The following is a 15,810-nucleotide window of genomic DNA, read 5'->3' on the forward strand; positions in this document are numbered from 1 at the left end:
ACAAGTAAAATTATTAACATCATTTTCTGAAAATATAGGCAAGGTTTACAATTTGATATTTTTGAGCTCAGTGAGCTGAAGCTAAGTGGATGATAAAATAGCTTTCTCAAACTTCTACTGTGCATTATTAGCAACAAGTGTTCAGATTAAAATTAATATAGTCAATTTGCTGAAAGTGTCCTCCTTTTCATGAATTCTTGATATTTAAACTTGTGGCTAATATAGCATGCATGTAATGAAGTTGCTAAGTGACGCTTAAAATTTGTTTTTTCTCATTCATAGGGCTAACATAATGCTTAGAAGCTTTACGGTTGATACTTTATTTGATGTGGATGCAATTGTAGCAAATGTATTATTGTAAGTATGTTCAAATATTTTGTTCCATTTATAAATTAATTACTGTAAAATGGACCAGGGCAAATAGTCACATAAATGTAAATAAAATTTATAGCTTTTTAATAGAAATTAATTTTATTGAGTTTTTATATCTGTACTGAAATTCTAGCTGCAAGATGCCTTTTCAAAAAAAGGACATAAACAAGCCCCACCTGCGATAATATACTAAATTGAATTCAAAAGAGACAAGAAATTTAAAAAAAGACATATTGTTATCCTAGAGCAAAAAATGTGTTTATAATCATGAAGGTAACCCTTTTTTGATGTTAGAGCAGTCCCTGATAAGTGTAACAAAGAGAATTTAAGGAGCCTGATAGCTGTCAGAAAGAAACTGCTCTTGAATCTAGAGGTTCTTATCTTCAGGCTTCTTCAGAAGTACCTTCTGCTTGAAAGTAGCAGTAAGAATAGGTTGTGACCAGGGTATTGGGAGTCCTTCATGATGCTAGTTGCTTCTTGAAGCATCATCTCAGATGTATTTAATGGGTAGGAGATTGGATCCTGACACCTTCTGGAGCTTTCTGTGCTTTTAAGCAGTTGAATTCTCAAGCCAAGCTGCGATGCAATCAGTCGATAGACTTTCTACAGTGTAACTTTAGAAGTTTGATAGAGTATTCGACAACGTGCCAAATCTCCTCAGAAAGTGGAGGCATTGAGTAACTTCTTCACAGTTGCCTGAATGTGCTGGCTGCAGGAGGGGACTTCTGAAATATACAGTTCCAGGAACTTAAAGGTTCTAGTCTTCTCCATCTCATCAATGTAGACAAGTGCATGGTCCCTCAACCTGTCCTTCCTAAAATTAGCAATAATCTGCTTGGTCTTGGTGATGTTGAGAGCAAGATTGTGATTCTTGAACCACCCAACCAGATTCTCAATCTCCATTCTGTGTTTTGACTTATCATTTCCATATGGCCACAACAATAGTAATATCATCACCAATTTGTTGATAAATTTAGAGCCAAACTTGGCCAAGCAGTCACAAGATTTATATCCTAGGTTATTTATCAAAAGACCAGGTGCAAATATTTTTATTGAGAAGACCAAGACTTTAACAGTGATAAGCTTATGTTTATTGATTTCATTCGGAAAACTGAGTTTCACTACTCTTTTATTTAATTGTCATATTTCAGCAAATTTCCTTTCCATCTCAAGAGTAAGTGATAGGACAGAATCCAGCCCAAAGAGGGAACTGCCATATTTGTTTGGGAACTACTATGTATCAGATGACATTTATTTTTTCATCATTTCTTTTTCTGAATGTGTTGAGCTATCACCCAAGAACTTATTTTTTTGCCTTTTCTTTCTCTTCCTTAGAAGTTGCACATTACTGAATTGCTGTCAATAATACAGCTTTTAGTGAGCTTTTGTCTTAATCTGGGTTGAGAGAACCAGTAGCACTTCTCTCCCCCCCCCCACCTCCCCTAACTAGGAGTCATTGTTTAAAAAAAAACAGATAGGAGCAGGAGTAGGTCATTCGACCCTTTGAGCCTGCTCCGCCATTCAACGAGATCATGGCTGATCTTAAAGTTCAGTACCCCGTCCCCGCCTTCTCTCCGTAACCTTTAATACCTTATACTGAAGAAATAGATCTAATTCCCTCTTAAATATATTTAATGAACCTGCCTCTACTGCCCTCTGTGGCAATGAATTCCACAGATTCACCACCCTCTGGGTATAGAAATTCCTCCTCATCTCGGTCCTAAATGGTTTGCCTATTATCCTCAAACCATGGACCCGGGTTCTGGATTTTCCCATCATTGGAAACATCCCATCTGCATCCACTCTGTCCAGTCCTGCCAGAATTAAATAGGTCTCTATGAGATCCCCTCTCAATCTTCTAAACTCCAGCGAGTACAATCCCAATTTGCACAATCTTTCCTCATGTCATCCCTACCATTCCAGGTATTATCCTGGTGAATCGCCTCTGCACTCCCTCCATTGCAAGAACATCCTTCCTTAGATAAGGTGACCAAAACTGCACACAATACTCCAGGTGGGGTCTCACCAAGGCCCTGTACAGCTGCAGTAAGGTATCCTTGTTCCTATACTCAAACCCTCTTGATATGAAGGCCAACATACCATTTGCCTTTTTAACCGCCTGCTGTACCTGCATGCTCGCCTTCAGAGACTGATGTACAAGTACCCCTAGGAACATAATCATTCAACTTTATCAAAGCTAACTTTTTCACTCACTTTTACTTTTTGTGGGTCACTGTTATCTTGAAATACTTCAACATCTATACATAGAATAGATTGAGAATGAGAAATTGAACTAAGATTACATGAAAAATCTCACAATATAACCAAAATCGATTAATGATGACCAGCTGCACATATCACAGCAACACATGTCATTCTTGACCAAAGTGTGTAAGACCCATTTAATATTTCTTGTTCCTTTATTCTGTAATTCTGTCCAGTGTTTTAATTTTCTGTTCTATGTGATTTTTAGCCAGCATTTTTCTCTTGTAAACATTATCATTTGGACATTGATCATATTGATGTAGGTGATTGAATTGTGCGCTTAACAAAATGAAATTGAGGGTTTCCAACATGTCTGACTAAACATTTTACTAGTTCAAGTTTATTATTATCATCCAATTGTATAAGTACAACTGGATGAAACAGCATTCTTCGGACTTTGGGGTAAAACAGGCAAACACATTACGTGTATAAAAATAAAAAATATTATTAAATAAATATTAGTTTCAGAGGAATTGTATGATCAGTTCTTCAGGTAGGTCTGGCTCTGATACTTCTCTTTCCTGATGGGAATAGCTGGAAAATGCTGTGTGAGGGGGTAATAGGAGTCCTTAATATTTTTGAGAGCTCTCTTCAGTCAGTGATCCTGGCAGATCACATTGATGGAGGGGAGGGAGATCCCTGTGATCCTTTCTGCTGTTCTTGTTGTCCTGTGGATTGACCTCCAATTTGATGCTCTATAGCAGTGATTTTCAAACATTTTTTTTCCACTCGCATACCATTTGAAGTAATTCCTTACTAATCACAGAACGCCTATGGAATGGAGATTACTAAAGTGGTATACGAGTGGAAAAAAAAAGTTTGAAAACCACTGCCCTATAGCAACCATATGATGCAGCCAGCCAGGATGGTCTTGATGGAGCTCCTGTAGAAAGTTGACAGGATGGTGGCCAGTAGCCTTGCTCGCCTCAGTCTTCTCAGGAAGTGCGGGAAACACTAAGGTCAATGGTATAGTTAAATGCTTCTTCCTGACTAGAATTTGCAATAAGAATAATGATTATGTTTTCTAGATTCTGGTTCAAAGTCTTGGCCATAATACTGGTCTCATTTTTGCATGTACATATAGTGATTGTCAATTGTTTGGCTTTATGAACATAGAATATTTCCACCAATGTAATTGCAAGGTTACTGGATAGAATTTTTTTGAGAAACAAGGCTGGGGAACTGCAATGTTTTCCCTTTTTCTAATTTGTGCTTGGATCAATTAAATCACCTTTTTTTCCCCCTCTATTAATGGAGAAACGCATGAAATTGAACCTGAGATTTGATTTACAGGCTGTAATACTTGAAACCATTGACTTGTTTTCCACCCTTTTGAATTACCCAAAGTAGTTTGTGTATCAGAAATCCTACAAAATAAGTAGCCTGAAGTAATAAATAATGGAGAATTTATTAATTAGGGTGAAGTCACTTTATTACAGGTATGCACTGCTTAACGGCCATTCAGGCAACATATACAGTATATCTGTGGTCCCATAATTATTCATTTACCACAAGCAAGTCCACAGCAATTTAGAAAATGTGATCGCTAGCTATAGAAAATTGTATACTGTATTTGATTTTAAGGGCACAAATTCTTTTTTGTTTCAATGGGAAATGAAATTTAGTTATTTTCTTTAGTAAGTTAAAATTCTTTATTTTATGACAAACTCTGGATGACTCCAAATATGTAGTTTTCTGTTTATAGTGTCCTGCTATTCAATGAAATAAAATATGTGTCATCGTTGGTGGATCTCCATGACATTGAAAATTATATGAAAGGACAAGGTGATGTCATAGTTACATTTGTACCAGCCATCGGAGTTCCAGGTATGTTTAAATAGTTTTATATTTAATAACGTTAACTAGTTTCTCAGAACTTTTCCACAGAACATTGCAACCCTAATAATAAATGTTAATGTGGAGCAGGATATTTGTTTGTATTTTTTCATTATATTGTGTTAAAAATAAATTTAGTTTGAGCCAGTGCTGAGACAATTGCTCTGATTACACATACAACTGATTCAGCCTCCATTGTTTCTTTTCCACTCTGCCCCAGCATATTCATTACCTTTGTTATTAGCAGTGGTTTCTGTGACTGTGACAGATTTTTCATCATATACTTCTCTGTAATGTTCCATCTTTGGCTTGGCTTCGCGGACGAAGATTTATGGAGGCACCTCCTCCATCATTGATCTACTGAATGAAAGCTTTATCTGGTTCTAACCTGTATGTCCCATAAAGTCAGTATTACAAAGGAATGAGATCTACCTACTCGCACTGAGGTCTGCTAGGGTACTTTAACATCTCTCCATCTTCCCCCCCCCCCCCTCCTATTTTGTTTGTGTTCTGCATCTTGGCATATTTATATGGCCACTGAGTGAAACAAGAAAGTCTGCAGATGCACTCAAAAATTGCTGAAGGAACTCAGCAGGTCCTGCAGAGTCCATAGGATGTAGAGATGTGTAATGAATGTTTTGGGCCTGAAACCTTTTTCAAGGTGAATAAAAAGGCTAGGGAAGAAAGGACAGGGGAGGAGTACAGACCAACAGCCAAAAGTCCATAATTGGATAGATGAAAATTAAATGGGAGGCGTGGTGGTTCTGTAAATACAGAGCTGGAAGAAAGGAGACAAAAGGATAGGGAAAGGCAAGAGATGGGCGAGGGGAACTAATAGAAACCGGAGGTCGATATTGATGCCAACTAGTTGGAGGGCACCCAGACGGAATGAGGTGTTCTTGCTTCAGTTTGCAAATGGTCTCAGTCTGGCAGTGTAGGAGCCCGCAGACAGGTGTGTTGGCATGGGAATGGATGGGTAATTGAAATCAGTTCCCACTGGCTAATTCTGGCTCTGGCAGTGCACAGAGCAAGACTCCATCCGATGTTTTTCCGATGTAGAGGAGGCCACAATGGGAGCACGGAATGCAATAGATGACCCATGCAGATTTACAAGTGAAGTGCTGCTGCAATATTTTTATATACCCACTACATGATTACAGGTGCACATTGATGATGTATTCTTTGGTTATCCACTGTCCATGTGGCTAAATTTAATGATGTAATTATCTTATTCCGTTTTCATTGCTTCATTATAATTGGAGAGAGTAAATATTGATTATTTTAAATTTAGACATACAGCATGCTAACAAGGCGACGAGTCCGCGTCGCCTAATTTACCTCATTAACCTGCACCCCTGGTGCGTTTTTGAATGGTGGGAAGAAACCGGAGCCCCCAGAGAAAACCCACACAGACATGGGGAGAAGGTACAAACTCCTTACAAACAGCACAGGATTTCAATCACGGTCTGGTCCTGATCGCTGGTGCTGTAGCCGTTGTGCTAACCGCCATGCCATCCATGCCGCCCCAAAGTTATAAGTGGGTCTTTAAATTCAGAAACATGATGAATTCATTTTCACTTTCTTGCTTTATTTCCATTTATTAACTGGGTACTGATCAAAAATAAAATGCTCTGCTGCACCTTTTCCGAATATTCCATAAGTGTCAAAACCTCAGTGATGTACTCAGGGCAATGTAATTGCAGCTTGACTTTTGTGTTGCCTCTTCTTGTGAATCCTTCAATCTGTTGCTGATGGGGAGAGAGAATGCTCACTGGTAGTATGAGATAGAGAGAAGGTTGTGTATTGGGTCAAGAAGTTGAGGGAGAGAATTGGTTGTGAGTGAGAGAAAGAGAAAAATGGGTAAGAATCGGAGTGAAAATGAGCGAAGGCATAATGTGTGCTTGAGTCATATTGTGAGAGCCACAGCTAAAGCAGTGAGAGGAAGCATACACTGGTAAATGGGGAAAAAAAGAGTACGAGTCGTTTGTGGGTCAAAGTGAATGGGCATGAGATAATCTCTAGTAGCGAGGATTTAAGAACAAAGGAAAATAGGATTGGGGGAAGTCAATGACTTCTCAAGCCTGCCAGGCCATTCATCGTGATTATGGCTGATTTCCTCTTCTATGACAGTTCCCCATAGCTCTCAATTCCCTGATCTTTCAAGAAATGCATCCAGTTCAAATACTCCCAGTGGTTTCACCTCCAACTGGCTGGGGAAAGAATTTCAGTGATACAATAAGTTCCGACTCACCTCTGTTTTAAATGAGTGTTCTCTGGTTTTCCAACCATGTTTCCCTGTTTTGAGATTTACCCATAAGTGGAAACATCTTGACACCTACCTTGTCATGCCTGCCCAGGTTCAGTCAGATCACCCCTCATTTTTAACAAAAAACTCTGAAAAATTTAATTCTTATTTCTTCAGTTGCATGTGATAAGACAATCTTCTGATTCTATGATTCAGCCGAGTGACTCTTTAGACAGTCTCCAATGCAAGTGTATCCTTTCTCGATTCAGAGCACAGTATTCCAGTTGTGGCCTAACCAGCACCCTACACAAGTATAACAATATTTCCCTATTTATAAACTCCAACCCCTCTTATGAAAGAGTTGGAGGGAGTAAGAATGGTGCAGGACCTTTAAAGAACTGCCAAAATCTGGGGACAAAGCTATTTATTAAAAACCTTAACTCTCCAGAGTAGACTACTTCGATGCCCCAAAGATGGCATAGTTCAATTAGACATTAGTTTATTCACAGCATATTAGTTTTCAAGTTTAACATGCTTGTTATGGAAAAATTTCCACAATCCTATGTCATTTATCTTGGAGGAGTCACGTGAAACTGGTTCTCCCCTGTTTCTTTAAGTTTCTACTGTCACATCTTGCATGCTATGGCATAGGAGGAGGCCATTTGGCCCATCGAGTCGTAGCTTTTATAAAACTCTCATCAACTTCATGAACTCATTTTTGTGGAACCTATTCTCTCTCGCAGGCCCATCAACACGCTGATTATTCTGCCACATGCCTATACTTGGGATAATTTATAGTAGACAATTAACCTATCAATAATCTTTGGGATGTGGAAGAAAACTGATGCATTCAGGGAATATGACCTTGGGGAGTATGTGCAAACTACACAGCATCCAAAGTTAGGGGTGACCCTAAATTATTGGAGTTGCAAGGCAGCAGAAAATTACTAAGAAATTCCTTGTAATCCCTGAAAGCAGCAATTGACTTCATAGCTATTAAAATTGATGAATGTAATGCATTTAATCCACTGGACTCTGGTCATCAATTTATGTAAATCAACTTCATTGCAGAATTTTTTTTCGGATATCCTAATAGAAACTAAGACTACATTTGTTGAGTGAGAATTCTCTCATTATTAAAGAGCATAAGGCAACATCAGAATTAATCAAGAAAGAGAAATTCAAGAGGTGAAATGCCAACAGTACAAAATGCATCTAATATTCAGCTATCCCTGCTATTTTTACCCTGACCTATTTCATTACTTTTTAAAAATCAATTGCAGTGAATATTTCACAAATGAACAACCCATGATAGCTGGTTGTCACCACCAGATGGTGCACTGATAGAAATTGGTGTTAAATGTCTTGGATAGCCTGAAATGATTTTGAGACAAGCCACTAAGTGGAGCTGTCATGCTTTCCCACAAATCACTTGAATCTTATTTTGAAACATAAATATTTTCTCTTTTTAACCAAAATGTTACTCCCTTCTGGAGTTTCGTGTTCCTGTTACCAAGTTAAATTTGTGTATTACATAATAATGTGATGACTATTTCTAAGGAATTGTACTTTTGAATCTTTGGGCATGATTTAAAGCTTTTACTAGATGATCTTGGCAAGGCCAAGGACCAAATGATTGGTCATGGATATCATTACATCAGCAATGATTCTGTTAGCTAAGACATTCTGCAGCCAGAACATAATTAAATATATCTGGAAATTAAATGTCTCAAAACTGTGTTTTATGTATGATGTGCAATCTGATTAATACAACAAATGAAAAGAGAATGGAAGTTAGGATCTTGCAACTTTTGTTCCAAAGTCCATGATTGTTTTGAGTTCCTTTTGCATCTGCCAATCTACGCGTTGAAAATTCAAGCTATGTACGGTGCCATGCCTTGACAACGTTAGGTGTGATTTCCTAGTGCTGAGAAACCAGTTATTTACTGTGGTCTTATTTACTCCTGCTCTCCTACAGGCACCCCCCCTTCCCCAAAGCCACAGTCCCACACTCTTCTCCACTTGCTATTGATCATGTGAGATTCTTAGCTCTCTCCCTTGTCCCTAATAATAGTCGGTGCTACCTTCTCGCTGAACCACACCATGGGGCACCTCCCCACAACTAGCACCCATTGCTGGCAGCTTTTTCCCTGAAGAATCCTCCACATATGTCCATGGGCCTAGACACAAGACATTTACTTTGTGCATTCTGCATGGCTGCAGTGCATATAGGATGGCCTGACACTCTTGAATTTCCATGAGTCAGCTCCAGAGTTAAATTGGTTGGTAGTGTATGACACTAACAAAATTCAGTTTTCCAATACACATTGTCAGCATTTACTTGTCCAACATTATTAAATATTTGTTTGTGTTGTTGTTTCTTCAGAATTGATGTGCTTCTACTGTTACATATTTGTGCTTTGCTACAGAGCATAGGGCCATAATGGAAACTGCCTATGTTTATGGAACCAAGTATAAGTTTGTTTTAACCACAGAACAAAGTGTTTTGAAAGACAAAGAGTAAGTATAGAACATTTGTGGTTAAATCAATGCTGTACAATGCCAACATATCTATCACTGTCAACAAAAAAGAAAAATAGTCAATTATTATTTAACTTGAGGGGAACATGTTTTTTTCAAAATGGTCTTGTTGGTTGATCTGGGACGTCTGTCACAGAGAATGGGAAGTGCAATATATTTGGGCTGAGAAGTTGAAATTTCTTGCCTAATGTCTCTGTTGTAACACCATTACATAAATACCTCAGTGGTTCAAAGAAAAGGTTCATCAATATCTTCTTGGGGCTTCTGTGGGAGGACTGCAAATATGTCATTGCAAGGCCTGCCTTTGCCTTGGAATTAAAGGAAAGTAAATAAAATGAGCAAACATTGTTTGAATCAATCACAAGATAAATCTATTGAAGGAAGTAGAGCAAATAATAAATTGTATTAAGTTCTCCAGAGTTTAAAGTAATTTTTTCCTCTTTGTAGTCAGTGGTTGATTGGTCGCTATTTATAAAGGTTACGGAACTGTTTATAGAACAGGGAAATTTGTATTCCCTCTTAGCACACTAATGTGTTCTGCATTGTGTCCCATGTTCCATAAAACCCTGTGTGCTTCAACCTACTGTGAGTGAAACTGCAGGATTAAATGGAATGTGTGCTTTACAGAGGAAAATGTCAATGTTTGCATTGTAACATTTGTGAAGTACTGGTTGGATATTATTACAAATACATCTGAAAAAAAAAGTTTCTCAACTTGTATTAAACTTTGGATTAGACTACACTTAAGAGTACTGTGGTATATGATATTGTATGATTGGTATTTGAGAGGGTGCAGAGAAGACTTGAAAGAGTGATACCATAATCATGACGTAGGAGCAATGAACTAGGCCACCTTTAGTTTGAGAAAAGAAGGATGTGGGATGACTGAGGTTTCAATAGGGCAGCTACAGAGAGAGTGGTTGTATTTTTTTTGTGGTGGAGCCATCCAATAGGGCAAGGGTGGCCAAACCACAGATCGCAAGCCACATATGGCTCTTTGACATTAATGTGGGGCTCGTGAGTGTATTTTGGCTGTGTAATGTGGTGCGTGTGGTTATGTTCCGGGGTGTAAGTGTGATCCAGGCCTCCTGCCCTCTTGAGCTCCGGCTGCCTGCCCATCCAAGCTCCCGATGCCCTGGCTGCCGTCTCTCACCTAGGCCCTGGCTGCACACCAATCCAACTTCCCAATGCCCCAGCTGCCATCTCTCACCTAGCCCCTGGCTGCACGCCAATCCAGCACCCGCCCATCCAAACTCCCGACGACCCAGCCGCCGTCTCTCGCCTATCAACTCAGATACTTACTGTGGTCAAAAGGGGTGTGTGTGTGTGTGTGTGTGTGTGTGTGTGTGTGTGTGTGTGTGTGTGTGTGTGTGTGTGTGTGTGTGTGTGTGTGTGTGTGTGTGTGTGTGTGTGTGTGTGTGTGTGTGTGTGTGTGTGTGTGTGTGTGTGTGTGTGTGTGTGTGTGTGTGTGTGTGTGTGTGTGTGTGTGTGTGTGTGTGTGTGTGTGTGTGTGTGTGTAATAATTTACCCCATAAATTTTACCCTTAATTTGGTCTACAAATTTTAACTATTACACAAATATATGTTGTTTACATTTTGATTATTGAAACCAATGCAAATTAGCAGTTTAAAAACTACACACATGAATAAATATGATTGCATACAATTATTTCTTAATTTTTATATAAAATGTTTGTATCAAAATATGCATGTAAGAGTAAAATATTGTATGTAATATTTTTTTCATGTCTCTGGTTTATGGTATGTGACTCTTACCTTAAGCAAGTTTGGCCACCCCTGCAATAGGGAATTGATAATAAATTTCTTTTTGATTTCTAATAATGGAAAAATGGAATGTTATCTCATGGAATGGTTAAAGCAATAATGTACATGCATTGAAGGAGAGACTGGCAGATAAGGAAGAACTATAAAGAGGATTACACTGTCAGATTTGGGTGAGAAAGGTTGTGAGAAGCTCTAGCATAAGCATTGGTATGGATTGATGAGGCCATATGCCCCATTTCTGTGTCCTGTCCACTATGTTCAAAAGTTCTAGAATTATCAGTAACACAGCACAGAAAAGGTCATTTAGCGTACCAGATAGCCAAAAAATGTATAAATATATAAAATGGCTAGAGTCAACATAAGTCCCTTGAAAGATGAGAAAGGGGGATTGATTCTGAGTAATGAAGAAATGGCTGAGGCATTGAACAGATACTTTGTGTCAGTCTTCATGGTGGAAGACACATCCAGCATATAAAAGAGTGGTGATAGAGATAGGATACATCCCAGGGTACTGAAGGAAATGGAAGGAGTTATAGTTGATGCGTTGGTAGTCATTTACCAAAATTCTCTGGACTCTGGGCAGGTCCCGGCAGATTGGAAGACAGCAAATGTCTTGTCACTTTTTAAGAAGGGATATAAGCAGAAGACAGGTAACTATTGGCCGATAAGCTTAACATCTGTCATTGGGAAAATGCTTGAAGCTGTCTTTAAGGATGAAATAGCAAGACATTTCTAACAAAGGGGTTCCATCAGGCAGACACAGCATGAATTCAGAAAGGGCAGGTCTTATTTGACAAACTTGCTGGGGTCCTTTGAGGATATAATGGGTGCAGTAGATAGAGGGGAACAGGTTGATGTTGTATATTTGGATTTCCAGAAGGTGTTTGATAAGGTGCTGATATGCCATAGACAAGGACTAGTCAAGTATCAATCCAATTCAGGGGTTTTATTAACAGATGAAAAACCGCCTCTAAACTGGCCAGTGGGAAAGGTTCTCCATCTGTTATACCAGTAGGTGGAGTATCTCTACAACCATAGCCAATAGCAAGCAATCAGTATAATACACCCTTCCCCATTACATCATCACAATACAATGCAGATGAATGGAGTTGGGGGAAATATATTGGCATGGATTGAGGATTGGTTAATGGACGGAGGCAGAGAGTTGGGATAATGGGTGTTTTTCTGATTGGCAGACAGTGGGGTAAGTGGGGGGCCGCAGAGGTCGGTGCTGGGCCCGCAGCTGTTCACCATTTATATTGGTGATTTGGAAGAGGGGACAGAGTGTCGTGTAGCCAAGTTTGCGGATAATTCTAAATTGAGTGGAAAAGCAAATTGTACAGAGGATATGAAGAGGCTGCAGAAGGATATAGTTAAATTAGGTGAGTGGCAGATGGAGTGCAGCACTAGTAAATGCGAGGTAATCGACTTTAGTATGAAAAATAGAAGAGCAGATTATTATTTAAAAGGTGAAAAACTGCAACATGCTGTAGTGCAGAAGGACTTGGGAGTGCTTGTGCATGAATCATAAAAATTTGGGTTGCAGGTACACAAGTTATTAAGAAGACAAATTGAACTTTGGACTTCATTGCTAGAGGAATTGAATTCAAAAGCAGGGAGGTCATGCTGCAACTATACAAGGTACTGGTGAGGCTGCACCTGGAGTATTGTGTGCAGTTCTGGTCTCCATACTTGAGGGAGGATATACTGGCCTTGGAGGCAGTCCAGAGGAGGTTCACCAGGTTGATCCCAAAGATGAGTGGGTTGACCTACGAGGAGAGACCAAATCACCTGGGATTATACTCACTTGAATTCAGAAGAATGAGAAATCTTTTTAAAACATAAAATATGAAAGGGATAGATAAGATAGAGGCAGGAAAATTGTTTTCACTGGTAAGTGAGACCAGAACCAGGGGACACGGCCTCAAGATTCAGGGGAGTAGATTTAAGATGGAGATGAGGAAAACTGTTTTTCCCAGAGAGTAGTGAATCTGTGGAATTCTCTGCCCAGGGAAGCAGTTGAGGCTACTCCATTAAACAAGGTTCAGTTAGATAGACATTTTCATAAAAAAAGAAATTAAGGGATATGGGGAAAAGGCAGGTAGGTGGAGTTGAGTCAATGATCAAATCAGCCATGATCTTATTGATGGGCTGGATGGCCTATTCCTGATCCTATTTCTTATGTTCTTATCAATCATTAAGTCCCCATCTATTCTTATCTCATTAATCAACACGTTCATAGCTTACTATGCATTAGTGATCCCAATACTGGTCCAGATGTTTCTTAAATATTATGGTACAGTAATACTTTCTCAGGCAATGCATTCCAGACTCTGGATGAAAAATAATTCTACAAATTTACTCTAAACTTACTGCAGTCCTTAAACTTATGTCTGATGGTCTTGGCATCTCTACCATGTGGAAAAAGTTTCTTACTATCCACTCTATTTTCTCCTCATAATTTAGTATCTTATCAAATCTCTTGTAACCTCCTTTGCTCAAAAAATAACAAAGCTAACCAATCCAGGGAAAAGACGCATATATTAAATATGCCAGGCATTTGCCAAAGCATATCTTGGACATTTCCATTGCTTTCAGAAGCCCACCACTTAAACGTCCCAGCGTCTCCTAGTCTAACAGTCTTTTGGTTAAGGCATATTGACTGACTAACAAAATAACTTTCAGAATTCAGGGCAACAGGTGGGCCAGTGCCCAATTTGGGAAGCTAACAGGTTGCTGCTTCCCCTAAATAGGGCTCCGTTAACTCTTTAGCAGCAGAAGTAGTAAACTGATGTCAGTGTTAGGAATTAAAGTACCTTTAAAGAAATTGCTCGAGACAAAAATTGAGAACAAAGAACATTTATTACTACAACAATGCAAAGTTGGGTGCTTCCCCTTACCCTGGGAATACACACACATACTGGGGCTCACCCAACTTTTATACAGTCAATTTCAGTATCAGAATGCCCTCCCCCTTACATTCTTCTGCCCCCTGGATGGGTTTGGCATAGGCAATCCTTCCTGCCTACGTGCAGTTTCAGTACACTTGGAGGACCAGGGGGTATCCTGTGGGTGCCCCATCATGTCATTGTCCTTATTCACACCTTCCTGATTCTCTGGGCTACAGTCTCTTAATATGCAGAGTTGACTCATTCTATCTAGGGTTGGCTAATTTCATATGTATAAATCTGTGTATGGTTAGCTAATTAGAAATGTATGACTTGGTACTTCTGTCCAGGGCTAGGAGACCCTTATCTGATCCAGACTACCTCAACTTCCTACATTCTATTGTACCTTACCATTCCTTATCTTAGTCTTATGGTCTTGTCACAAAGACTAGAAGATTCTTATGTTAATCGTGCTGACTCTGCTTTCCTGCATCCTAAGCCCCAAACTTATCCTGTTTGAACTGGTTTCAGCCATTTTACTGATGAACTTTAGTTTCTTCCATGTTCATAATTTTAGGTCAATTTTCCCATCTCTCACATCAGGAACTCCCAAATCCTTTTTCCACTCTTTATCAACTTGCACAAGTGGATGGATGTGAATCGGCGTTTATTTTTCTGGAAAAATTTGATTCTATGAATTGCTCGAAATGTGTGTTTCTCAAAATTATCTTGTGTCTCAGTTATGATTTTGTTTGTAATTCTAATGCAGATTGCAAGATTCGGATAAACTTTCACCAAGACTTTGGTTTTGCCATTGCAAGATGGTTATGGATAGAAATGAGCCATGCAAGAAAACCTTCTTTGAACAGCCACTAACTACTGTGAATATACATTCATTCCTTAAAGTATTGGAAGCTCCACTTGTGGTGAGCAAAATGTTGAACCTGCATTCACTCACAGGGAATTGTGATACATTTTTAACCTGATTTTAAAACTGTAACAATATTAATATTTGGGGAGAATTTATAAGATTTATAGTAGGTCACATACATACACACATTTTGAAACAGATCTTATTTGAAAGACTGAAGAATTCACATTGCAGGATCTCTGGAGAATGTAAGCACCTTTCACAAATAGGTTAATTGAACTGACATCATTAAATGCTTGACCATTGTCTTGCTGGAGTCATGCTATCAGTACCCTTTCTGCGAAGTGCTCATAGAAAGGTCACTCCTGGATTTTGTTTATCTAACAACAAATGGGAGCAGAAGAAAGAACTCCTGTTGTTTTGTTCAGGAAGGTGGGGGTTTTGCAAGACATGAGTCACATGCTCTCTTTGGAGTTTCAATTGGAAAAGGGAGAGAGAGTTGAGTTAACAGCTCAGTCAGTGTGTGGGACACTGACAAGTAACTAAAAAGTGCAATCCAGGGAAAACTGTTTGAAACTGATGAAAGCAAGTTTCAGAGCAGTAGATGGCTGGAAGTGCTATCTGTCTGATGTTTCTCTTGAAATAGAAGAAGGAATGGAACTCTGTGGTAGCTTGAAGAAAGAGGTTACCATCTAGAAGACCCTGATGGGGCAAGTTTCATCAGTGAGACCCTGAGGTGTCTCGTGGTGGTACCTCAGTTGTGGAAATCCTAGAGCAACAAATATCTCTCTGCAAACCCTACAAGAATCTTCCTGAGCGGTAAACATTTACCTTTCAAGCACCAAGCCTGGTGAATTTTATACATATTCAATTCTGTGCACAGTATGGTGATTGCCTGCAACCAAAGAACTTGGAAGAAGGAGAAGTGAGATTGAACTGTGAACCAAAGAACTTTTCTTGAATTTACACACACATTATATACACGTACGCTTAGAATTAAAAAGGGG

At 39.1% G+C, this 15,810-nt stretch overlaps 1 protein-coding gene across 3 annotated transcripts in view; it reads left to right on the forward strand.

Annotated features, from left to right (window-relative positions):
• The window catches only part of txndc16 (thioredoxin domain containing 16), a 134,211-nt gene that overhangs the window by 21,978 nt on the left and 96,423 nt on the right, over window positions 1-15,810 (forward strand). For all 3 annotated transcript variants that reach the window (XM_069917022.1, XM_069917020.1, XM_069917021.1), the window contains exons 5-8: window positions 283-357; window positions 4,343-4,464; window positions 9,148-9,238; window positions 14,702-14,858. In XM_069917022.1, the coding sequence (XP_069773123.1) occupies window positions 283-357; window positions 4,343-4,464; window positions 9,148-9,238; window positions 14,702-14,858 (445 nt within the window). The remainder of the gene's footprint in view (window positions 1-282; window positions 358-4,342; window positions 4,465-9,147; window positions 9,239-14,701; window positions 14,859-15,810) is intronic.

The sequence above is a fragment of the Narcine bancroftii genome, chromosome 2 (assembly GCF_036971445.1).
Source record: "Narcine bancroftii isolate sNarBan1 chromosome 2, sNarBan1.hap1, whole genome shotgun sequence".
NCBI classification, from domain to species: Eukaryota; Metazoa; Chordata; class Chondrichthyes; order Torpediniformes; family Narcinidae; genus Narcine; species Narcine bancroftii.